This window comes from Salmo salar, chromosome 09 (assembly GCF_965601325.2).
Source record: "Salmo salar chromosome 09, fSalSal1, whole genome shotgun sequence".
Classification (NCBI taxonomy): domain Eukaryota; kingdom Metazoa; phylum Chordata; class Actinopteri; order Salmoniformes; family Salmonidae; genus Salmo; species Salmo salar.
The window spans coordinates 120,852,280-120,875,596 of NC_138299.1; the positions used below are offsets into that span (position 1 = coordinate 120,852,280).

Sequence of the window (23,317 nt, forward strand, 5' to 3'; positions counted from 1 at the left end):
GAAAAACAACATCAAGGGCTAGGCACTCTGTGGAACAAACAGTGATAGATCTCGGTGTGTGTGTGTGTGTGTGTGTGTGTGTGTGTGTGTGTGTGTGTGTGTGTGTGTGTGTGTGTGTGCGTGCGCGCGTGCGGGTGTATGCTTGAAGATACTTTTGAAGACATTCGTCCCCTTACGTATCCTCAAGTCTTCTCATATCAACTATGGCTTGAATACACACTTGTATACACACTGTTGATCATGTTCGTCTGAGGATCTCCGCAGCTCTCCTTGAAGACTACACACTTGTCCCATTCACTTCACACAGATCTGTGTAAAATATAGGGTTGCAAAATTTGTGGAACTTTCAATAAATAAATCCTCCAACCAGGATTTCTGGAAAAGCAGGGAAGTTGTTTCAAATGTGAAACACAAATGAAACACAAATGTTTCAACCCTTGTAAAAACAATGAAATCTTATTGCTACACTACAGGAAGAAAGCACAACAAGACATTTGCTTTCAATTACGAATGTGGAAAACGTTCCCTCACACTGTGACTAAAGAACATCATGGTCTTACAGTGTGTGTTGGTACAATAACAAGCTCCCTTAAACATTGATATATTGTACCCCACATGAATCCAGTGTGAGATACAACTAAGCACTAAGCTCTTAGAGGAGTATAAAATAGAAAACAAAAATCACAAAAAATAAATATTTCAGGTCCGTGCCACATCTTCCATTACTGCTAAATGTTGTATGGAGCAGCTACAATGAACATACCAGTAACAACTGACAGATTCCCTGCCACACCACTCTCACAGTTGGTGTTCCAATGTGTGTTATAGTGAAAATTAGAAGTGTTTTTAACACGGGAGGAAATTGAAAAGTTGGAGTATAGGTGTAAAGAAAAGGAGAATAAAGTAGGCCGATTGAAAATTATATTTGTAGTTGGTGAAACTGCCATGTCTGCTTTTGATATTACAACAACAAAGAAGTTTGCTTCAAACATCGACCACTCTTTTGTCCCTTTTACCGCAATGCTGGATGCCCCCTTTTCATTTCATCAACAAAACAAAAACAAGAACAAAGGCGCTGGGGTGAACAGTGGCGCTCTTTCCCCTTCTACAGATTTCAACTTTAAGGGCTCTATTCAATCCGTGGCGCTGAAGATCCGTTTTGTAACAGGTTTGACAATTAAAGGCAATGTTCCCGTGGTCGCAGAGACTGCATTCACGGTAAACACTGCATATGTCGGCTCAATCGGAAATTACTTCTAAAATTTTAACACTGATGTTCCGCGATACTTTGGCGATACGGATTTTCATACAGCGCTAAGGAAACACACACAAAGCTCTCTCTACAAGCAAAAAGTCAAACAGGAAGTACCAGTGACGCGCCCAACTGGGAAGTGGTCCGATGAAGTGGATGCTAAGCTACAGGACTGTTTCGCTAGCACAGACTGGAATATGTTCCGGGATTCATCTGATGGCATTGAGGAGTTTACCACATCAGTCACCAGCTTCACTACTAAGTGCATCAACAACGTCGTCCCCACAGTGACTGTAGATACATATCCCAACCAGAAGCCATAGATTACAGGCTAAAGAATAGAGCTGCCGCTTTCAAGGACGCTACAAGAAATCCCACTACAACCTCTGATGAGCCATTAAACAGGCAAAGCGTCAATACCGGACTAAGATCAAATTCTACTACGATGCTCGTCGGATGTGGCAGGACTTGCAACTGTCAGGAATTGTGACGGGAAACCCAGCCGTGAGCAGGATTGTAGTGTAATGGATTACAGCATGTAAACATCATTAAAGTGACTAGTGGTATGTTATTAAAGTGGCCAGTGATTTCATGTCTATGTATATAGGGAAGCGGCCTCTAAGGTGCATGGTTCAGTAGCCGGGCGGCAGCCGGCTAGTGATGGCTATTTAACAGTCTGATGGCCTTGAGATAGAAACTGTTTTTCAGTCTCTCGGTCCCAGCTTTGATGCACCTGTACTGACCTCGCCTTCTGGATGATAGCAGGGTGAACAGGCCGTGGCTCGGGTGGTTGATGTCCTTGATGATCTTTTTGGCCTTCCTGTGACATTGGGTGCTGTAGGTGTCCTGGAGGGCAGGCAGTGTTCCCCCGGTGATGCATTTTGTAGACCGTACCACCCTCTGGAGAGCCCTGCGGTGCAATTGCCATACCAGGTGGTAATACAGCCCGACAGGATGCTCTCAATTGAGCATCTGTAAAAGTCTCTGAGGGTCTTAGGGGCCAAGCCAAATTTCTTCAGCCTCCTGAGGTTGAAGAGGCACTGTTGCACCTTCTTCACCACAATGTCTGTGTGGGTGGACTATTTCAGATCGTCAGTGATGTGTACGTCGAGGAACTTGAAGCTTTCCACCTTCTCCACTGCAGTCCCGTCGATGTGGATAGGGGCGTGCTCCCTCTGCTGTTTCCTGAAGTCCACAATCAGCTCCTTTGTTTTGTTGACATTGGGTGAGAGGTCATTTTCCTGGCACCACACTCTCAGGGCCCTCACCTCCTCCCTGTAGGCTGTCTCGTCATTGTTGGTAATCAGGCCTAGTTGGAGGCGTGCGTGGCCATGCAGTCACGCGTGAATAGGGAGTATAGGAGGGGACTGAGCACGCACCCTTGTGGGGCTCCTGTGTTGAGGATCAGTGAAGTGGAGGTGTTGTTTCCTACCTTGACCAACTCCGAATAACTCTTCTCCACCGGCGGCGTACTGGAGCAGCCTCTGTGATAAGTTAAATTGCCCTGGGGGGTACGAACAAAGGATCCAATTCAGAAAGTCGTATTCCTAGTCGTAATGCTGGTGAGTTACTGCCTCTTTGATATCCAAAAGTTATTTTATGTAATAACACAAAAAACGTCCTGGGTTATAACGTAAGAAGTAACACACAAAAAAACGAAATACTGCAAAGTTGCTTAGGAGCTAGAAACAGAGCTGGCATGTCTGTCGGCGCCATCTTACCATCTTTCCATCTTACCAAGCAACATGTCTGGAGGAAACCTGGCACCATCCCTATGGTGAAGCATGGTGGTGGCAGCATCATGCTGTGGGGATGTTTTTCAGCGTCAGGGACTGGGAGACTAGTCAGGATCGAGGGAAAGATGAACGGAGCCAAATACAGAGAGATCCTTGATAAAAACCTGCCCCAGAGCACAATTTTTTGTCAGCAGGACCATACAGCACTGAATGAGAGCAAATGTGACTTGAAAAGTTGTCTATTATTCAACTACCAAAAAGACAAGCTTACATTAATTATAAATATTCATAGTTGATGTTTCCACCTATTAGATCTCTGTGTTTACAGGTATATATTTCCAAGATGAATTAAGATATCCTAATGTTGTTTGTTTGTGTATGAAGGGAAGACAACTGACTACTTGTATTTCACATTTTAGCAATATCAGAGCTTGTTTAATTGGGTTACATGAGTTTATGTAGCCCACCCCTCTCCAACCAGGCAATATTCTGCACATTTTGAGTTTAGGTGGTACATCAAAATATCTATTAATTTAACCACTTTTGCATTCAAATGTGTTTTGTTATACGTCGGTTAGTGGTATCTCAAAAACTAAAGCTCATTTTGAGGATTGGCCACTCGCCTAATATTCTCGTAATTCTCTTTCTATAAAAAAAAGTTACATTACAGCTCAATTTGAGACAATTTAGAATTTTCGATTAATCACAGCAAATCCTGCGGTTAACTTGACTAGATAGCCCTAATTGCAATGCACGTCCGTGTTATAAAGGTCATGTGACTCAGTCCCTCCCTACATGCCACACATGCACGCACACACACAGGGAGAAGGGACTTATCTGGGGAGCTGGCGCCAGCGGGAGAGAGCTCTGTCCCTAGGGTTCATCCATAGACTACACACTTATCTCCATAAGGCCATTAGCTGAAACTGCTGCTGTTGTATGTTGAGCCCTGCTGCTCCTGGGAAAGACAGGCTATATCCAGGCTTTCTAATCCCATTACAGTAATGGCTGCCAGATAGGATAAATGAAACAAATTAGCATGCACACACATTTAGCTCCATGGCATTACTGGCCCATCTCACTGCTCTGCCCTTTGTTTAGAGCCACTTCCTTTGGCACTTGTCACTGCTACTGGTCTAAATAGCTACATAATTTTGCTATTGGTGGATGTGCATATTTAATTGTTTGTCTGTGTGTATGTGAAAACCTGACGAATGAAATAGACGAAAAAAGAACTGAGTAATTTTTTTTCTCACATGTATGATTTCACAGTCTTTTTAATTAGCAAACAAACAGGATCAGGGGCGTGCGTCATGCAGACATTCTTTTCGGAGGATGGAGGGGGTGGTAAGTTGGAGCATTTGGCATTTTTTATACACCTGAAACAGCTTCTTCCTGCAATCTAGTGCCATAATCATTATGCCTAATTCTATTTAAAAATATATATTTTTCTGCATAGGTTATTTCAGCATACCTCTTTACCTGTTCAATTTTCATTTCAATGAGGGTGTCATTTTGACTGTTGTAAATCCCACATCTCAATATACTGCACAAACATGCCTAGGATATTACATCCAAATTACAACACATTACATGGGGTCATAACATACATCATAAATACAGGCGCATATCATGACATCATAATTAATACACAAATAATCTGATATTAACATCAATTGTCAGATCACATTTAAACTAAGTATGTTCCTGACTGTTTTTTTTTTTTTTAAGAAACTAAATGTGCTTTTCTGCATCTCTTCAAAAAAAATCTGGGTAAAAGAATGTTGAATGTTGTTCAGTACATTTAGCATTTGCTTGCTTTTCTTAAGTCTACCAACCTTGCCAGCAGGCATGCCAGCTAAGATAGTTAGACAAGCTACTCCAACTTGATTGATAGCCTGAAACAGCTTGGTAGCTGGTTATGAGGTTGGGAGATTGGGACCATAGCTAGCTGGCAAAAAATTGCTAGGTGGCTAGTAATATAGAGAAACAGCTAAACATTTTTGTTTTATATATTTATCAAGAAGGAATCAATAGTCTACATGGCTTGATCAAATTCATTTACTAACATACTTCCAGCAAGTCCTGGCCATCACCGGCCACTAAAATCAAATCAACTGCTGTGTGTGTCACTCGAACACTCTCTCTCCTCTACTGACGATACTGTCTGCATGCTCTAAAGCCCTCAAACTCAACTCTGGACTTTGAAGCCAGTTCAATTGTATTTTTTTTTAATTGTCCCCCTCTAATCAGGGACTGATTTAGACCTGGGACACCAGGTGGGTGCAATTAATTATCAGGTAGAACAGAAAATCAGCAGGCTCCGGACCTCGTAGGGTAAAAGTTGAATACCACTTCACTAGAATACAGTATTTAGTGTCCTGCCGAGCCTGTCTTTACTCTGTGGTGTATCGGTACCCCCCTGTGTATAGTCTCACTAATGTTATTTTACTGCTGCTCTTTAATTTCTTGTTACTTTTATTTCTTATTGTTACTCTTTTTTTTTAAACTGCATTGTTGGTTAGGGGCTCGTGAGTAAGCATTTCACTGTTGTATTCGGCACATGTGACTAATACAATTTGATTTGATTTAACCTTGGAAGGAACCATTTGCTAGGTAGAATGGGGCAGGGGGGATGTACTCTTTGCCTGGTCCAGTCATTGTGCCCTCTCTGCAAAACCCAGCTGACAGATCTTTTTTAATAAATAATGATGAGAAAATGTGGGGTTAAGCGTTTTGTTCAGTAATTAATTTAACATCTGAAAAATAAATAAACAGGAAACATCTGCCTTTGTGCCCCCCTATGGGCATGATGCCTCTGAACCTCATACAGGAAACCAAGGTGATGCCAACAATGAGGCAGGGTAGAACAGCTGCCTCTACAGAGAAGGAACAGAAACACTGTGTGTGTAACAGGGATGTGTGAAACTGCAGTCATGCGTTCACTGCGAGTAATTGTTTCAAATGTGTGTACAGTATGTGTGACACGGTGTATTACTCCTAACCTACATGATCAATTTGTTTAAAGGAGGTTCATTCAAAACCCCTGTGCCTTTTCCATTATATTCGATTTCGAAGATTGAAAAAAAAAAAAAAAAAAAACATTTTGCTCACACTTAACTGCAGCAGTCTGTTTCGAAGTCCGTTTCATGATATCTGGTCGTACACAAACATCCATACAGATCACATTTAAAGCCATTCAAACCCAGTGTTCTTGTTGGACTGACGCCGTGGGTGGTTTGCTAGAGTGAGTCAGTGACAGCGTGCTCAGAGGCCTTGTGAATGTTAGCTACATGAACCCCAGCTAACTAGACAGACATGGACACAGCTGCACAACCCTGTTTGAAACACACTATTCCTCCTCTGATACAGCCACTGAAACCACGGCTAGAAAGCTCACTTTCACTCAGTGTAACCATCGCTATAAATTGTGTTGTCAAAAGATGACAACAGGGTTATGATTTTGTGTTGAAACCCGCTTGTTATCACAACACACTGGGAAATCAGACGGCAGGAGCTTTGTGCAACACCAGTTTTTTGAGAGGAGAAATTCACTTTGAAAACAACTAACCTTTTTAACAGAACATAACACCAATTCACAGACAGCAACAGAAAGGGCCTCTGGGAATTAATCCATTTTATTAGGCTCAAAGCCAGTGTCTCAGGGTTCAGCAAGTGGCATAACAACGGGTTAAAAAGTGTATGTTGTGTTCTAGTTGCGCTACTCAGCAACAGATACGAAACTAATCCAATTGTGAGGTACATTTGGCAGACTGGGTGCTGTTCCTGGGCTGTCAGTCAACATGGCAGCCATAATATCACTGTTGGTGACTGCACAGATAGTGCTTTGCTTTGGATTAATTGAGTTCCAGGGAGCTGATTGGGTTTGAGACTGCAGGGAAATCCTGCAGGGAACAACACCTGTTCAAAGATACTCCTACACACCTAACTAGCACTGGGCAGGGGAATCGCTCCATATGGCCCAGGCAGAGAGAAACTAGGGGCTAGGGAAAGGGGGACAGAGAGCAAAAGAGAGAGAGAGAGAGAAATCAAAATAAAAGTAAAGCTAAAGCTACATGCATTGAAATAAATCGGAAAAAGTGATCAAGAGAGAGAGTAAGAAAAGGGAGAGAAAGTAAGAAACACGTCAAAATCAGGCGAAGAGTGAGTTATCTTTGCGGACTGTTTGTGCCCTGTTGCCCTCCTCTGTTTCGTGTGTGTAATCCATTTGGAGAGTGAGGAGTTCAGAGCAGGGTCATCACCCCCCTCTGCCGCTGCCAGACCTGCATCCCAGCCCAAGGTCCCAACAGTGTTTGCACGCTCTGCCTCACAGAAGATGCGGGACCTGCTCATCATCTTTGGCAGCATGGCTGCTGTAGTGACACCCAAGGCAAATAGAATGAACGATCCACAGGGTTGACGGTCTCCAGAGCAGTCTGATCCCCCTGTCCTACTGTCTCTCTGCCTCTCCTCATTCTCCCCCTCCTCCCTGCTCCTACGTCGTCTCTAACTGCGTGTATGAGATATATGTAATGGCTGCTGCTATGGCATATGACCTTTGACCCCTACCTATAAACCACGCTGTGGTTCCTGATGTTCTCAGAGGGTGCTGTCGGACTCTCGACCGGCGACCCCCGGGGTCTCCTTGGCGGGGGCGGGGACCTCAGAGAGCAGGCTGAGGCAGGTGGCCGGGTTCCGGGAGGTGCAGCGGGAGAGGAGCTGGCCCCCTGGGGTCCCCTGGCGGCGACAAGGGCACAGGTAGCCCTTGAGGTGCAGCCAGATCTTGCTGTGCAGGGAGGCGTAGATGAAGGGGTTGTAGCAGGCGGAGCTCATGGCCACCAGGTGGCAGCACACCTGCAGCACATTGACATAGCGCTTGTCCACGATGTGGTAGTCTGGGTCCAGGTCCAACAGCAGGTTCAGCACCTGTAGGGAGGGAGGAGGAATACACATGCTCAGGGGTCACATACATTAGGATTACAGTGGATAACATTGGGATTACATTAGGATTACATTAGGATTACATTGGGATTACATTGGATTACATTGGGATTACATTGGATTACATTGGGATTATGTACAGCCTAGGTGATGTAACTGCCCCTAAAATGCTTTTTCAGCATATTTTCTCAAAGACATCTGCTCAATTATATAAAGATGTCAGCAATGTCAGGAAAATTGATGGGCTATCAGGAAAGTGCAGTGGGCTATCATTGGGAGTGCATTGTGCCTGTGCATGCGTGTGTTCTCACCTGCAGGGGCAGCCAGCAGAGGGCAAAGGCAAGCACAGAGGCTACCAGGAGAGAGAAGGTTTTCCTCCTCCTCTGGCTCCAGCGCTGCTGGCAGTGTGAGGGCTCTCCGGGCAGCGTGTGGCGTCTCAGGTGCACTGTGATGGCACAGTAGGACACGCTGACTGACAGCAGAGGGATCATGTAGGAGGCTACCAGGATACAGCAGGAGTAGAGCAGCCTGAGCTGGCCAGAGCTCGGCCAGAACTCTTCACACACCACCAGCTCCACCCCACGGGGCCTCAGGTCCAGGTAGCGCGTGTGGAGGGAGGGAGGGGCAGCCAGGGCCAGAGACAACCCCCACACCCCCAGAGCCACTGCGCCGCAGCCCCCGACAGAGATCCTCCTCCTCACTGGGTGGGCCACCACCACGTAGCGGTCCACTGCGATGGCCGTGAGGGACAGCACCGAGGCGAAGACAGTGGCGGCCTGCAGCAGCGGCACCAGGTGGCAAAGAGGGCGTCCGAAGGCCCAGCCGCGGCTGTCGAAGGCGTACGAGGCGGTCAGAGGGACGCAGGTCAGACACATCAGCAGGTCGCCGGCCGCCAGGTTACCGATAAAGAAGTTGGTGGCGTTGTGGAGCTTCTTATCGGCCAGGATACAGGCCAGCAGGATGGAGTTGCCTATGCCGGCCACGGCCACCAGGAGGCAGTAGAGGGGCAGGAAGAGGGGCTTGAAGCGCAGCAGCAGCTGCATGCCAGAGAACATGTCCAGGGGGTTGTTGCTGTGGTTCAGGGAGGGGCCTCCAGTAGTGTTGGCCCCACTCAGGACCTCCAGGATGGGATCCATCTCAGTACACTGCTCCCCTACCACACAACATAGACAGTCACTAAATTGTGGCAGTAAAGAAAGACTGGAGGAAGCATCAGCACTTGCAAAGTCAAGGGTTGAACCAATATCTAAGGTCACTTCGATTCTGAGTTCAACCTGTTCATGACCCTCAGCAGCCCTTTCTGCATTAGTTGCTAACTTAATATGCACCAAAGATTATGGATATACTGACAAGATACGTCTCTCCGCCCTAACAATGGGAGTCGTTGTCCACAAAGCGGCACGTTGGGCCGTCTAGCTCCCGCCTATCCTTTCTTTGATTGGTGGATGCATACCATTATTGTAATCCTTTTTGAATACTCAATGAGGGTTGTTGACATCAACCGCCTGTATTCAAGGGAGAGAGATGCTATGCTGCAAGCCTCATGCCGTGAATATGCAAAGCCATCTCAAGGCAACAGATAAAACGTTTTTTTTTTCTTTCTCAAAGTTGCCGGGATGTCACGTGTCCTACTTATATTAGTACACTCGTAACAATTTAAGCATTACGAAACTTCCATTCAATCAAATAAACTCACGTAGCAAAATAAGACATTCATTTTTTTTGGACCAAATTCGAAACACTCATTGTCCTCCTTCCAATAACTCCTTGCTTGGTGGGCGAAACAACGAAAGAGCGCCACCTGCTGGTGAGAGACAGATTTTCCACCTAGTTGGGCATCTCTCTTCCTTTTCCTATATGTATGTACTAACCTGAATGTCATTTCATTTTTGGGGGGGCGGGATGTGGGCGTCTGTGTAAACGTCATGTTTTTCCTGTCCAGTCTCTTTAATACTGTGACCGCCCACTTTAGTGGCTGCACTCACTTTACTCTCTTGGTCTAAGCGCCAGCACCTCGGATATGCATCCCCTGTAATGCTGTTGCAATGCACTTGATGGGGTTCTTCCAGCCACTTATTTCTGAGCCTCGACGAGAGCTGAAAACCCTCTGATTGCAAAACGGAGGAGCTCTACAGCTCATCCAAAACCCAACCGTGTCACGTCTGCACTGACGCATACTGTGGGATTAATCAGATGGCTTTACTGATTAAAATGTGTATTTTTTTCCTAGTTAATGTGGGAGAATATCATGATTTCTTCGATTAGGAAGGGAGATTATTAGTGACCCCCAATCATAACCTACTATTTGAGGAATTCTATTATGATTTTCCATAATCAAATATGCTTGAGGCAAGAAATACAGAGGTGGTTAGATTGACATACAGATAAAAATAGCTAAAGTTTTTTTTCTGTCACTCTGAACGTGGTAAATCAACAGGTGGTGAGGAAGAAGGAGCGATTGAATATGTAGCCTAAGTCATTGCGCTGTTACATGACAAACAACAGTAGATAATACAATGCGTTTGTGAATGGTGTCTTCATGCAATAATGTCTAGTGCCTACAGTACATTTGAGTGGGTCTTTATAGGTTGCATATGTGATGTACTCGTCCAAGCAGAGCGAGACACTGAGATGAAAGACAGTCCTATACTCTGAGTGGTATTGCAGTCTAGTTTTGGATGGCTATTTTAACAGTGAAATGACCAGGCTCCCTATTTACTTCGAAGTGAGCCTAAAACCTATGGCAACAGAGATAACAGTCAAATTGCTCCTGAAACACGTTTAATCTGTCGCCCTGCTATCTGATCTCGTACACAGGTGGATCAGGCAGACGACAAAAACGCACAAGAAAAAGACTGGCTACAGCAAAATGAATAATACACAAAATTTTTACACATTCCTTTTTTATGTCTGTGATTGAACAAATGGCATATCATTACAAATGATAATATTTGGTATAATTTCAACCATTAGCAATTTTAAGAAATCATCCATCCAACTCGTCAAACCAGCCATACATACTGTAGTGTTAGTACTACTTTGTCCAACTCGTCAAACCAGCCATACATACTGTAGTGTTAGTACTACTTTGGGGGGCTAAGTGATCCTTTCAAAATAGAGTATCAAGCGTTCCCATTTTCTGTATTCCACAATAAAACAAGCAACATTGATTTAAGCTGTAATCATGTGTATTGTGCGTTTTTTTGTATGCACCATTTGTGTGCGTTGTGTGCGTGGCGCGTGTGTAAGATAAGAGAGAGAAGCCTACTTGTACAGCGCCTTCCTTTTCCTCAGAGGCAGCACGCGTCTCTCCTCTCTGTCACGTCGCTTCACTTCTGTGACTGTGTCTCTCTCCTCTTCCTCTTCTCTTCCCCCTCTCCCTGTGATGTGATAATTGCCTCTCTCTCTCTCTCTCTCCTCTCTCTCTCTCTCTCTCTCTCTCTCTCTCTCTCTCTCTCTCTCTCTCTCAGAGCCCAACCAGCATATATATAGGCAAGTGATTGAAAAGAGAGATTGTGTGGTGTCCCAACACTATCCTCCCCTCTCCCCCTCCCTCTTTTTCTCCCTCACACGCTCCAGAGATGTCAATCACACACACTGCATGAATTTCTAAATGATTTCCCTCCTAAAACATGTTGCTAACTTCCTTCCATAAGTGCACAATGCAACGCATATAGTTCTCTCTCTTCAGGTACAAAATCCAAACCTGCATCAAATGATGTGCTAACAACAGATGGACAACCTGCAATGAAATGTCTATGTAGGCTATCCCTCCATCCCTTCCTGCCTCAAACGCACATGCACGCACGCATGCACACACATACACCACAGGAGGTTGGTGGCACCTTAATTGGGGAGGACGGGCTCGTGGCAATGACTGGAGTAAAATCAACGGAACGGTATCAAATACATCAAACACATGGTTTCCATGTGTTTCATGCCATTCCATTTGCTCTGTTCCGGCCATTATTATGAGTCGTCCTCCCCTCAGCAGCCTCCTGTGACACACCCTCATTTGTTGGGATTCAACATAAGGGCTCAGGCACACTGATACCGTTTACTGGCCGAGAGTACTTAGCACCTCTGAATGTTATTTTCGAACTGAGTGGGTACCGATTTTACATGTAGAATCGCATGAAGATTTTCAGCAGACGTTTCCAGCAAGTGGACCCTTAAACACAGCCTGAATGACCGGCAGATGGATGCTAGATCCACATTTGGTGCGATGTGTGCCATCCTTAAGGCAACCAATTGGAATAGGATTGTGAGTTTGAGCAACTTTATATATTCAGAGGTGAAGGCATATTATTAATATTATGAAATTGGCATCCTATCTATAGGGCAAGTGTTAGTTTCTTTCAATCACTTTGGCACATTTTTCAGATGTAGGTGGTATATTTTCTAAACTCTAAGAACAAAACTCCAAACTTATAACACTTGTAATGGCCCCTATCTTATGTTCAGAACCTTTGATTATGCTTTGGGGTTTCACACGTTTCACCCCTCAGTCATTCATGCAAAATCGAAGTTTTCCGTGAAATACCATGAGAACGTTTTGTTTAGTCACCAATACATCCGATGATGATAGGCTCACCATTTACCATTTAATCCAAAGGCAAAAAATAGAAGATACACATTTCAAAACTGTTCTTTTTGAAGTCCTGGTTGGAAAGAATAGTAGATTGCATTATGATGTTCTATACTGTACTTAACTAAAACTTGAAATGCACAATTCTTTAAATATTCCGTATCCAATGGCAGGTTGTGAGCATGTTGAGAAATATGTCAGTCTTACAGTTTCATTATCCTTATACAGCCCACACATAGGACAAATCATCAGAAATAGGGTATTGTAAAGCAGTTAGCTACTTTAAAAAAATAGCAAGGTGTTGTATGCCATTTATGCCCCATTGTACAAGATCACCTTTTCTAAATGTCAGCTGATACAGTATCACTTGTCTCTCTGCTTGAAATTCATCTGCTTACATTGCATTAGGGTTGCAACATTCCAGCAACTTTCAAGAAATTCTCTGGTTTTTCAGAAATCCTGGTTGGAGGATTCCCAGAACCAGAAGACAATAACCAGGAAATCCAGAATCCTCCAACAAGGATTTATGGAAAACCAGGGAATTTATTGAAAGTTCCCAGAATTTTGCAACCCTACATTGTGTCAATTTAATTGATCAGCTTAAAGTGTATTCAGAAGTGTAAGGACCAAAAATTGGAATGGGTTTAGCATATGTATTGAGGAAATATTGAGAATGTGAATAGACCAGATGAAGCCAAGGGCTGCAGATGAAGGATCCAGCGGAGTTGACTCTATAGGGCATATGTGTCAAACTCATTCCATGGAGTGCTGATTGTCTGTGGGTTTTCGCTCATCCATTGCACTTGATTGATCAATTAAGGTCACTGATTAGTTAGGAACTCCCCCCACCTGGGTGTCTAGGTCTTAATTGGACACAAATTGAAAGGAAATAACAAAAATCAGCATGCACTCAGTCCTCCATGGAATGAGTTTGATACCCCTGCTGCTTGCAGTCTCAGGTAGACATCACAGTTAGGCTGTTGTGGTTAGGCTGTTGTGGTTAGGCTGTTGTGGTTAGGCTGTTGTGCCCCCCAGAAGATCCTTGAAGGAACCTATGTAAAAGGAGAATGACATAAGAGGAGGAATGACTCTTTGATTGGGTTTAAATAGGGTGTTAATGGTGATTAAGAACAGGTGTGTGTGCTGATTAGCAGTTAATAGCAGCTGGAGCTTGTTTGAGGAGCTAAGTTCAGGGCAACTAGTTAAGAGTTGTAAACAATAGGAGGCTGATTGGCAATGGTTTGCAGCTGGTGCTTGTTGAGTTGCTAAGGAGGTGCGTTCAACTAGTTAAGGGTTGCGTTGAAATTTGATCCTCACTCCTGAATTTTTGTTCATACTTAAAGGAAAATTCCACCTAAACTATATTTTGGTATTTGTTTCCTTGGTCCATTGTTGGCATCAGTGGTGTAAAGTACTTAAGTAAAAATACTTGAAAGTACTACTTAAGTTTTGGGGTATCTGTACTTTGCTATTTATATTTGACAACTTTTACTTCACTACATTCCTGAAAAAAAATTATGTACTTTTACTCTGTACATTTTTCCTGAAACGCAAAATTACTCATTACATTTTGAGTGCTTCGCAGGGCAGGACAGGGAAATGGTCTAATTCACACACTTATCAAGAAGAAGATCCCTGGTCTGACTAACTAAACACATGCTTAGTTTGTTGGAGTGTGCCCCTGGCTATCAGTACATTTTAAAAATAAGAAAATGGTGAAGATTTTGAAATTATTTTTACTTTTACTTTTGATATACTTAAGTATTTTTTAGAAATTACATTTACTATTGATACTCAAGTATATTTACAACCAAATACTTTTACTGAAGTAGTATTTTACTGGGTGACTTTCACTTGAGTCATTTTCTATTAAGGTATCTTTAATTTTACTCAAGTATGACAATTGGGTACTTTTTCCACCACTGGTTGACATAGTCCCAAAATGTTTTCTTGTCACTTTCAACGTACATAAATACCCGTATGATGCATTTTTCATTGTACGATGCATAACGTAGTCTCATATGATCATACGACCTAAAATGCGTGACACGGGGATAATTTCTGTATTTTGAAAGTTACATATCTTGAAAACTTGATTGCTGACAAGCACAATATTTTGGGGCAATGTCAACAATAGACTAATGAAACAAATACCCAAAGATAGTTTCTGGGGGGAGTTTTCCCTTTAACACCATTCAATGAAATTCAGATGATGCGTACCAAGAAAAAGTATGCGAACCCTTTGGAATTACCTGGATGTCTGCATAAATTGGTCATCAAATTTGATCTGATCTTCATCTAAGTCACAACAATAGACAAACATTAAGCTTGCTATCGTCGACAGAAAAATGAATTCAAGTGTATCAAGACATTTTGCAGGAGAATTTTAGGCTATCTGTCCGCCAATTGAAGCTCAACAGAAGTTGGGTGACGCAACAGGACAACGACCCAAAACACAGAAGTAAATCAACAACAGAATGGCTTCAACAGAAGAAAATACACCTTCTGGAGTGGCCCAGTCAGAGTCCTGACCTCAACCAGATTGCGATGCTGTGGCATGACATCGAGAGCAGTTCACCCCAGACATTCCAAGAATATTGCTGAACTGAAACAGTTTTGGAAAGAGGAATGGTCCAAAATTCCTCCCGATCGTTGTGCAGTTCTGATCTGCAACTACAGAAAACGTTTGGTTGAGGTTATTGGTGCCAAAGGAGGCTCAACCAGTTATTGAATCCAAGGGTTCACATACCTTTTCTTGCTACTGTTTATTCTTATACATTCCAGGTGTTTCAGCAGTGCGTTGTATACTATAATTCCAAATTAGGCACATTTGGGAAGTCTTGATACAAAATGGTGAACAGAAATGCAATGGTTAATTGGATCAGTCTGAAACTTTACACATACACTGCTGCCATCTAGTGGCCAAAATCTATATTTGGGATGATAATACATTATGGCATTTCTCTTGCATTTCAAAGATGATGGTACATAAAAAAATACAAAATAACGTTTTTTTTCCTTTGCATTATCTTTTACCAGATCTATTGTGTTGTACTTAAAGTTCAAAGTCACTTAAATCTTTGTTCTTGCCCATTCACCCTCTGAATGATGGCACACACAATCATTTTACATTTTTTACATTTTAGTCATTTAGCAGACGCTCTTATCCAGAGCGACTTACAGTAGTGAATGCATACATTTCATACATTTTTTCTCCGTACTCCGTACTCCATGTCTCAATGCTAAAAATCCTCTCCTCCCCTTCATCTACACTGATTTGATGTGGATTTAAACAAGGGACATAAGGGATCATAGCTTTCACCTGGTCAGTCTATGTCATGGAACAAACAGGTGTTCTTAATGTTTTGTGTACTCAGTGTGCATAATGAATAACATATATAAAAGACAATATCCAAAGGTAAAAGTTTATTATAAATATCATGAATTTGGCATCCTATATTGGGCTAACGGTAACTACTTCTAAACTTCCAAAGATCCAATCAACCATGGATGAATGATAGTATACCTTCACATTGGTATGATGGTGGGCAAATCAGATGTCAATGTAGCCTACATAAACCCAACCTCACTCCGAATTTACTTTCAGAAACAGCTTGTGTAAGAAAATAAAGATTTACGCTACTCAGTGTTATTTAGGCAGTCTACACAAATGAGTATGGAAGCTGATCAATCTCTGTGTTGACAGGATAGCTCAGCTGAAATGAACACAGACAAAAAAGAAACGAAAAGGAGCTAAACACAGGCAAAATTTTAGAAAACCTGGTACAGTCTGCTTTCCACCAGACACTGGGATATGAATTCACCTTTCAGCAGGACAATAACCTACAACACAAGGCCAAATCTACACTGGAGTTGCTTACCAAGAAGACCGTGAATGTTCCCGAGTGGCTGAGTTACAGTTTTGACTTCAATATACTTGAAAATATATGGAAAGACCTGAAAATGGTTGTCTAGCAATGGTCAACAAATTAATTTGACAGAGCTTGAAGAATTCAGAAAATAATAGTAAGTGATCATTTGCAAACATTTCTAAAAACATATTTTCACTTCATCATTATGGCGCATTGTGTGTAGATGGGTGATATTATTATTATTTTTTAAATCCATTTTGAATTCAGGCGGTAACACAACAAAATGTGGAATAAGTAAAGGGGTATGAATACTTTCTGAAGGCACTGTTGTCATAAAAGAATGTATGTTAAACACTATTACTTAACACCGTTAACACCGAGTTAGTCCATGTAACTTATTATGTGACTTGTTAAGCACATTTTTATTCGTTAACGTATTTAGGCTTGCCATAACAAATGGGGTTGAGTATTTATTGAATCAAGACATTTCATCTTTCCATATTTAATTAGTTTGCAAGAATTTCATAAAAATATAATTCCACTTTGACATTATGGGGTTTTGTGTGTAGGCCAGTGACAAAAATATAAATTTAATCCATTATAAATTCAGGCTGTTGCACAACAAAATGTGCTTTCTGAAGGCACTGTACTTAAAATAGGCTGCAGTATAGGCTACTTTTTTTCTTCTTTCGTTCGCTAAAAAGGTAGCTTCTACAAACAGATTTGTTTTCTCTTTTCAGCAGTAGGCATTTGCTTTACGAACAATTTCAATTGTACAGTGCCTTGCGAAAGTATTCGGCCCCCTTGAACTTTTCGACCTTTTGCCACATTTCAGGCCTCAAACATAAAGATATAAAACTGTAATTTTTTGTGAAGAATCAACAACAAGTGGGACACAATTATGAAGTGGAACGAAATTTATTGGATATTTCAAACTTTTTAACAAATAAAAAACTGAAAAATTGGCCGTGCAAAATTATTCAGCCCCTTTACTTTCAGTGCAGCAAACTCTCTCCAGAAGTTCAGTGAGGATCTCTGAATGATCCAATGTTGACCTAAATGACTAATGATGATAAATAGAATCCACCTGTGTGTAATCAAGTCTCTGTATAAATGCACCTGCTCTGTGATAGTCTCAGAGGTCCGTTTAAAGCGCAGAGAGCATCATGAAGAACAAGGAACACACCAGGCAGGTCCGAGATACTGTTGTGGAGAAGTTTAAAGCCGGATTTGGATACAAAAAGATTTCCCAAGCTTTAAACATCCCAAGGAGCACTGTGCAAGCGATAATATTGAAATGGAAGGAGTATCAGACCACTGCAAATCTACGAAGACCCGGCCGTCCCTCTAAACTTTCAGCTCATACAAGGAGAAGACTGATCAGAGATGCAGCCAAGAGGCCCATGATCACTCTGGATGAACTGCAGAGATCTACAGCTGAGGTGGGAGACTCTGTCCATAGGACAACAATCAGTCGTATACTGCACAAATCTAGCCTTTATGGAAGAGTGGCAAGAAGAAAGCCATTTCTTAAAGATATCCATAAAAAGTGTTGTTTAAAGTTTGCCACTAGCCACCTGGGAGACACACCAAACATGTGGAAGAAGGTGCTCTGGTCAGATGAAACCAAAATCGAAATTTTTGGCAACAATGCAAAACGTTATGTTTGGCGTAAAAGCAACACAACTCATCACCCTGAACACATCATCCCCACTGTCAAACATGGTGGTGGCAGCATCATGGTTTGGGCCTGCTTTTCTTCAGCAGGGGCAGGGAAGATGGTTAAAATTGATGGGAAGATGGATGGAGCCAAATACAGGACCATTCTGGAAGAAAACCTGATGGAGTCTGCAAAAGACCTGAGACTGGGCGGAGATTTGTCTTCCAACAAGACAATGATCCAAAACATAAAGCAAAATCTACAATGGAATGGTTCACAAATAAACATATCCAGGTGTTAGAATGGCCAAGTCAAAGTCCAGACCTGAATCCAATCGAGAATCTGTGGAAAGAACTGAAAACTCCTGTTCACAAACGCTCTCCATCCAACCTCACTGAGCTCGAGCTGTTTTGCAAGGAGGAATGGGCAAAAATGTCAGTCTCTCGATGTGCAAAACTGATAGAGACATACCCCAAGCGACTTACAGCTATAATCGCAGCAAAAGGTGGCGCTACAAAGTATTAACTTAAGGGGGCTGAATAATTTTGCACGCCCAATTTTTCAGTTTTTTATTTGTTAAAAAAGTTAGAAATATCCAATAAATTTCGTTCCACTTCATGATTGTGTCCCACTTGTTGTTGATTCTTCACAAAAAATTACAGTTTTATATCTTTATGTTTGAAGCCTGAAATGTGGCAAAAGGTCGAAAAGTTCAAGGGGGCCGAATACTTTTGCAAGGCACTGTATTTAGAAATTTGCGAAAGGCAGGTACAATGGACGTGCCCATTTAACCCTTGTGTGGTGTTCATGTTTTTGTTATTCACCCAATGTTCGCGGGTCTGATGTACCCACAACATTATAGGGTTTTGAAAACAATACAGCCATAACAAATCACATAAAAATACTTCATACTTAATACTTACATGTTGACTTATATAAATTACAAGCGATATAGACAGTATACATGGTTAATATTTGCCATTTACCTCTGTTAGATTACATGTATCAATAAACGCACTATTCGTTTTTTTTAATGTCAAATGTTTATAATCAAAAAATGGGTGGAATAAATCATGTTTATCTTCAACAAATACGAACAAAACAAGGTTTTCATCACTATTGATGTTTATTGCTTTGAACTGAACAAATTGGAAGGACACATTTTTACATACAGTATTTTATGGAAATTATAAATGAGCCAAATTGAACACAAGTAAGGCCGGTCTACACACAACATGAGGGACAGAGTTTTACTGTGTGTATGTTGCAAATGTATTTCTTGCACTTGATGCATGTGTACTGTGTCGTCCTTCTTGGGTTCACACACAATCACAGCTCTTCTTTTTATTGTTTCAATCTAGAATGATGAAACCACTTTGTTCAGGAAATGTATTAACAACCTCACTCACATATAGTTACAGCAGGCCAAGGTAGGAGAGTCACACACACACATGCAACAACATCTCTCACACTTACTTCCGGTATTGGAGTTGTTGGTTCTGTGGTTCGGGCCGACGGGGCACCAGCATCCTCCTCCTGAATTCTCCTCATGATGGCTGCAGAAGCTGGGGTCCTTGGGATATGTTGCCTCCTCTGGATTTGAGGTCTTACCAATGCCTTGCCCAGCTCCTTGAGAAAGAGCAGTCTCCTCTGGAGCTTCCCACTGTTCCAATCTGGGATCAACGCCATCCAGATGACAAACGCCTTGTACGCCGGGATGTCCGAGATGTTGAAGAATGCCCAGCGAATATAGGGTTCTTCTTTTGCAGCTGTAGCCAGTCACCAATGCCCCCTTTTGGCTCATCATAGAGCCAGGCCCGATTCAGGTACACTGGCATTTGCCCCCTCAGTTAAATCTAAGTTTAGTTTTATGTCGATATATAACACATACTTATATTTAAATAGATTATCCAAAACTTGTCATCCATCCTCCAAACCACACTCTCTCTCCGCGGTCCGAGTAGGCTGTTGTTGTTGCATTGGGACTTACCACCTCTAACCCTGGCAATTTGACTGGTACACTCATGTGTACACTTGCAATGGCTACCAGTCCTGACTTAACCCTTGTGTGGTGTTCGGGTCTGTGGGACCCATTTTCAATGTTTACTAAAAGAAAAATTATACAATTAATTATTTTTTCAACCTGAGATCCATTGGCCTTGGGACATTTTCCTCTTTTAACTACACTTTTATAGACTGGGACATTTTCTAAAAGGGAAATGTGAAGTTGTGTGATGTCACAAATGTTTGTAAATAATAACCCTGAAGTTATCTTCTGAAATAGATTCACAGAACATTCAGTAAATGTTAGTAATCAGTAATTCTGCTAAATGACTTAAATGTAAATGTAAATGTAAATGGTGTAAAGAATCTGTCATGGATGAACAACATGGAACAATTTCAAAGATTTTACAGAGTTACAGTTCATATAAGGAAATCAGCCAATTGAAATAAATGCATTAGGCCCTAATCTATGGATTTCACATGACTGGGAAAAGAGATATGCAGCTGTTGGACACAGAGACCTAAAAAAAAAAAAGGTAAGGGTGTGGATGAGAAAACCAGTCCGTATCTGGTGTTTCCATTATTTGCATCACGCAGCGCGACACATCTCCTTTGCGTAGAGTTGATCAGGCTGTTGATTGTAGCCTGTGGAATGTTATCCCACTCCTCTTCAATGTCTGTGCAAAGTTGTTGGATATTCACAGGAACTGGAACACGCTGTAGCACACGTTGAGCCAGAGCATCTCAAACATGCTCAATGGGTGACATGTCTGGTGAGTATGCAGGCCACGGAAGAACTGGGACATTTTCAGCTTCCAGGAATTGCTTACAGATCCTTGCGACATGGGGCTGTGCATTATCATACTGAAACATGAGGTGATGGTGGCAGATGAATGGCACGCCAATGGGCCTCAGGATCTCGTCACGGTATCTCTGTGCATTCAAATTGCCATCGATGTAGCTTGTCAACTATGTGTCTGTCTATCCCTGTTCTCTCCTCTCTGCACAGGCCATACAAACGCTTCACACCGCGTGGCCGCTGCCACTCTAACCTGGTGGTCCCAGCGCGCACGACCCACGTGGAGTTCCAGGTCTCCGGCAGCCTCTGGAACTGCCGGTCTGCGGCCAACAAGGCTGAGTTCATCTCAGCCTATGCTACCCTCCAGTCCCTAGACTTCCTGGCGCTGACGGAAACATGGATTACCACAGATAACACTGCTACTCCTACTGCTCTCTCTTCGTCTGCCCACGTGTTCTCGCATACCCCTAGAGCATCGAGCCAGCGGGGTGGTGGCACTGGAATCCTCATCTCTCCCAAGTGGACATTCTCTCTTTCTCCCCTGACCCATCTGTCTATCTCCTCATTTGAATTCCATGCTGTCACAGTTACCAGCCCTTTCAAGCTTAACATCCTTATCATTTATCGCCCTCCAGGTTCCCTTGGAGAGTTCATCAATGAGCTTGACGCCTTGATAAGTTCCTTTCCTGAGGATGGCTCACCTCTCACAGTTCTGGGTGACTTTAATCTCCCCACGTCTACCTTTGACTCATTCCTCTCTGCCTCCTTCTTTCCACTCCTCTCCTCTTTTGACCTCACCCTCTCACCTTCCCCCCCTACTCACAAGGCAGGCAATACGCTTGACCTCATCTTTACTAGATGCTGTTCTTCCACTAATCTCATTGCAACTCCCCTCCAAATCTCCGACCACTGCCTTGTATCCTTTTCCCTCTTGCTCTCATCCAACACTTCTCACTCTGCCCCTACTCGGATGGTATTGCGCCGTCCCAACCTTCGCTCTCTCTCTCCCGCTACTCTCTCCTCTTCCATCCTATCATCTCTTCCCTCTGCTCAAACCTTCTCCAACCTATCTCCTGATTCTGCCTCCTCAACCCTCCTCTCCTCCCTTTCTGCATCCTGTGATTTTCTCTGTCCCCTATCCTCCAGGCCGGCTCGGTCCTCCCCTCCTGCTCCGTGGCTCGACGACTCACTACGAGCTCACAGAACAGGACTCCGGGCAGCCGAGCGGAAATGGAGGAAAACTCGCCTCCCTGCGGACCTGGCATCCTTTCACTCCCTCCTCTCTACATTCTCCTCTTCTGTCTCTGCTGCTAAAGCCACTTTCTACCACTCTAAATTCCAAGCATCTGCCTCTAACCCTAGGAAGCTCTTTGCTACCTTCTTCTCCCTCCTGAATCCTCCTCCCCCTCCCCCCCCCCCTCCTCCCTCTCTGCGGATGACTTCGTCAACCATTTTGAAAAGAAGGTTGACAATATCCGATCCTCGTTTGCTAAGTCAAACGACACCGCTGGTCCTGCTCACACTGCCCTACCCTGTGCTTTGACCTCTTTCTCCCCTCTCTCTCCAGATGAAATCTCGCGTCTTGTGACGGCCGGCCGCCCAACAACCTGCCCACTTGAACCTATCCCCTCCTCTCTTCTCCAGACCATTTCCGGAGACCTTCTCCCCTTCCTCACCTCGCTCATCAACTCATCCTTGACCGCTGGCTACGTCCCTTCCGTCTTCAAGAGAGCGAGAGTTGCACCCCTTCTGAAAAAACCTACACTCGATCCCTCCGATGTCAACAACTACAGACCAGTATCCCTTCTTTCTTTTCTCTCCAAAACTCTTGAACGTGCCGTCCTTGGCCAGCTCTCCTGCTATCTCTCTCAGAATGACCTTCTTGATCCTAATCAGTCAGGTTTCAAGACTGGGCATTCAACTGAGACTGCTCTTCTCTGTGTCACGGAGGCTCTCCGCACTGCTAAAGCTAACTCTCTCTCCTCTGCTCTCATCCTTTTAGACCTATCTGCTGCCTTTGATACTGTGAACCATCAGATCCTCCTCTCCACCCTCTCCGAGTTGGGCATCTCCGGCGCGGCCCACGCTTGGATTGCGTCCTACCTGACAGGTCGCTCCTACCAGGTGGCGTGGCGAGAATCTGTCTCCGCACCATGCGCTCTCACCACTGGAGTCCTCCAGGGCTCTGTTCTAGGCCCTCTCCTATTCTCGCTATACACCAAGTCACTTGGCTCTGTCATATCTTCACATGGTCTCTCCTATCATTGCTATGCAGACGACACACAATTAATCTTCTCCTTTCCCCCTTCTGATAACCAGGCGGCGAATCGCATCTCTGCATGTCTGTCAGACATATCAGTGTGGATGACAGATCACCAGCTCAAGCTAAACCTCGGCAAGACGGAGCTGCTCTTCCTCCCGGGGAAGGACTGCCCGTTCCATGATCTCGCCATCACGGTTGACAA

General features: G+C 43.4%; 1 protein-coding gene across 1 annotated transcript; it reads right to left on the bottom strand.

The window, feature by feature from the left end:
• Positions 1-4,247: 4,247 nt before the first annotated feature.
• On the bottom strand, positions 4,248-11,306 carry LOC106612399 (prolactin-releasing peptide receptor-like). Its single transcript, XM_014213493.3, has 3 exons — positions 11,198-11,306; positions 8,241-9,082; positions 4,248-7,914 (listed from the first exon to the last, which is right to left on the bottom strand). Exons 2-3 carry the CDS (start codon positions 9,063-9,065, stop codon positions 7,588-7,590), a joined length of 1,152 nt encoding a protein of 383 aa, XP_014068968.1. The 5' UTR covers positions 9,066-9,082; positions 11,198-11,306; the 3' UTR covers positions 4,248-7,587.
• Positions 11,307-23,317: the final 12,011 nt, after the last annotated feature.

What these genes read in the sequence shown, in the direction of transcription:
- LOC106612399 (XM_014213493.3), bottom strand. Translation starts at nt 9,065, where the DNA reads ATGGATCCCATCCTGGAGGTCCTGAGTGGGGCCAACACTACTGGAGGC. An exon ending in TCTGCTGGCTGCCCCTGCAG is followed by an intron (nt 7,915 to 8,240) that starts GTGAGAACACAC and finishes CCCTCCCTACAG; the next exon opens with GTGCTGAACCTGCTGTTGGA.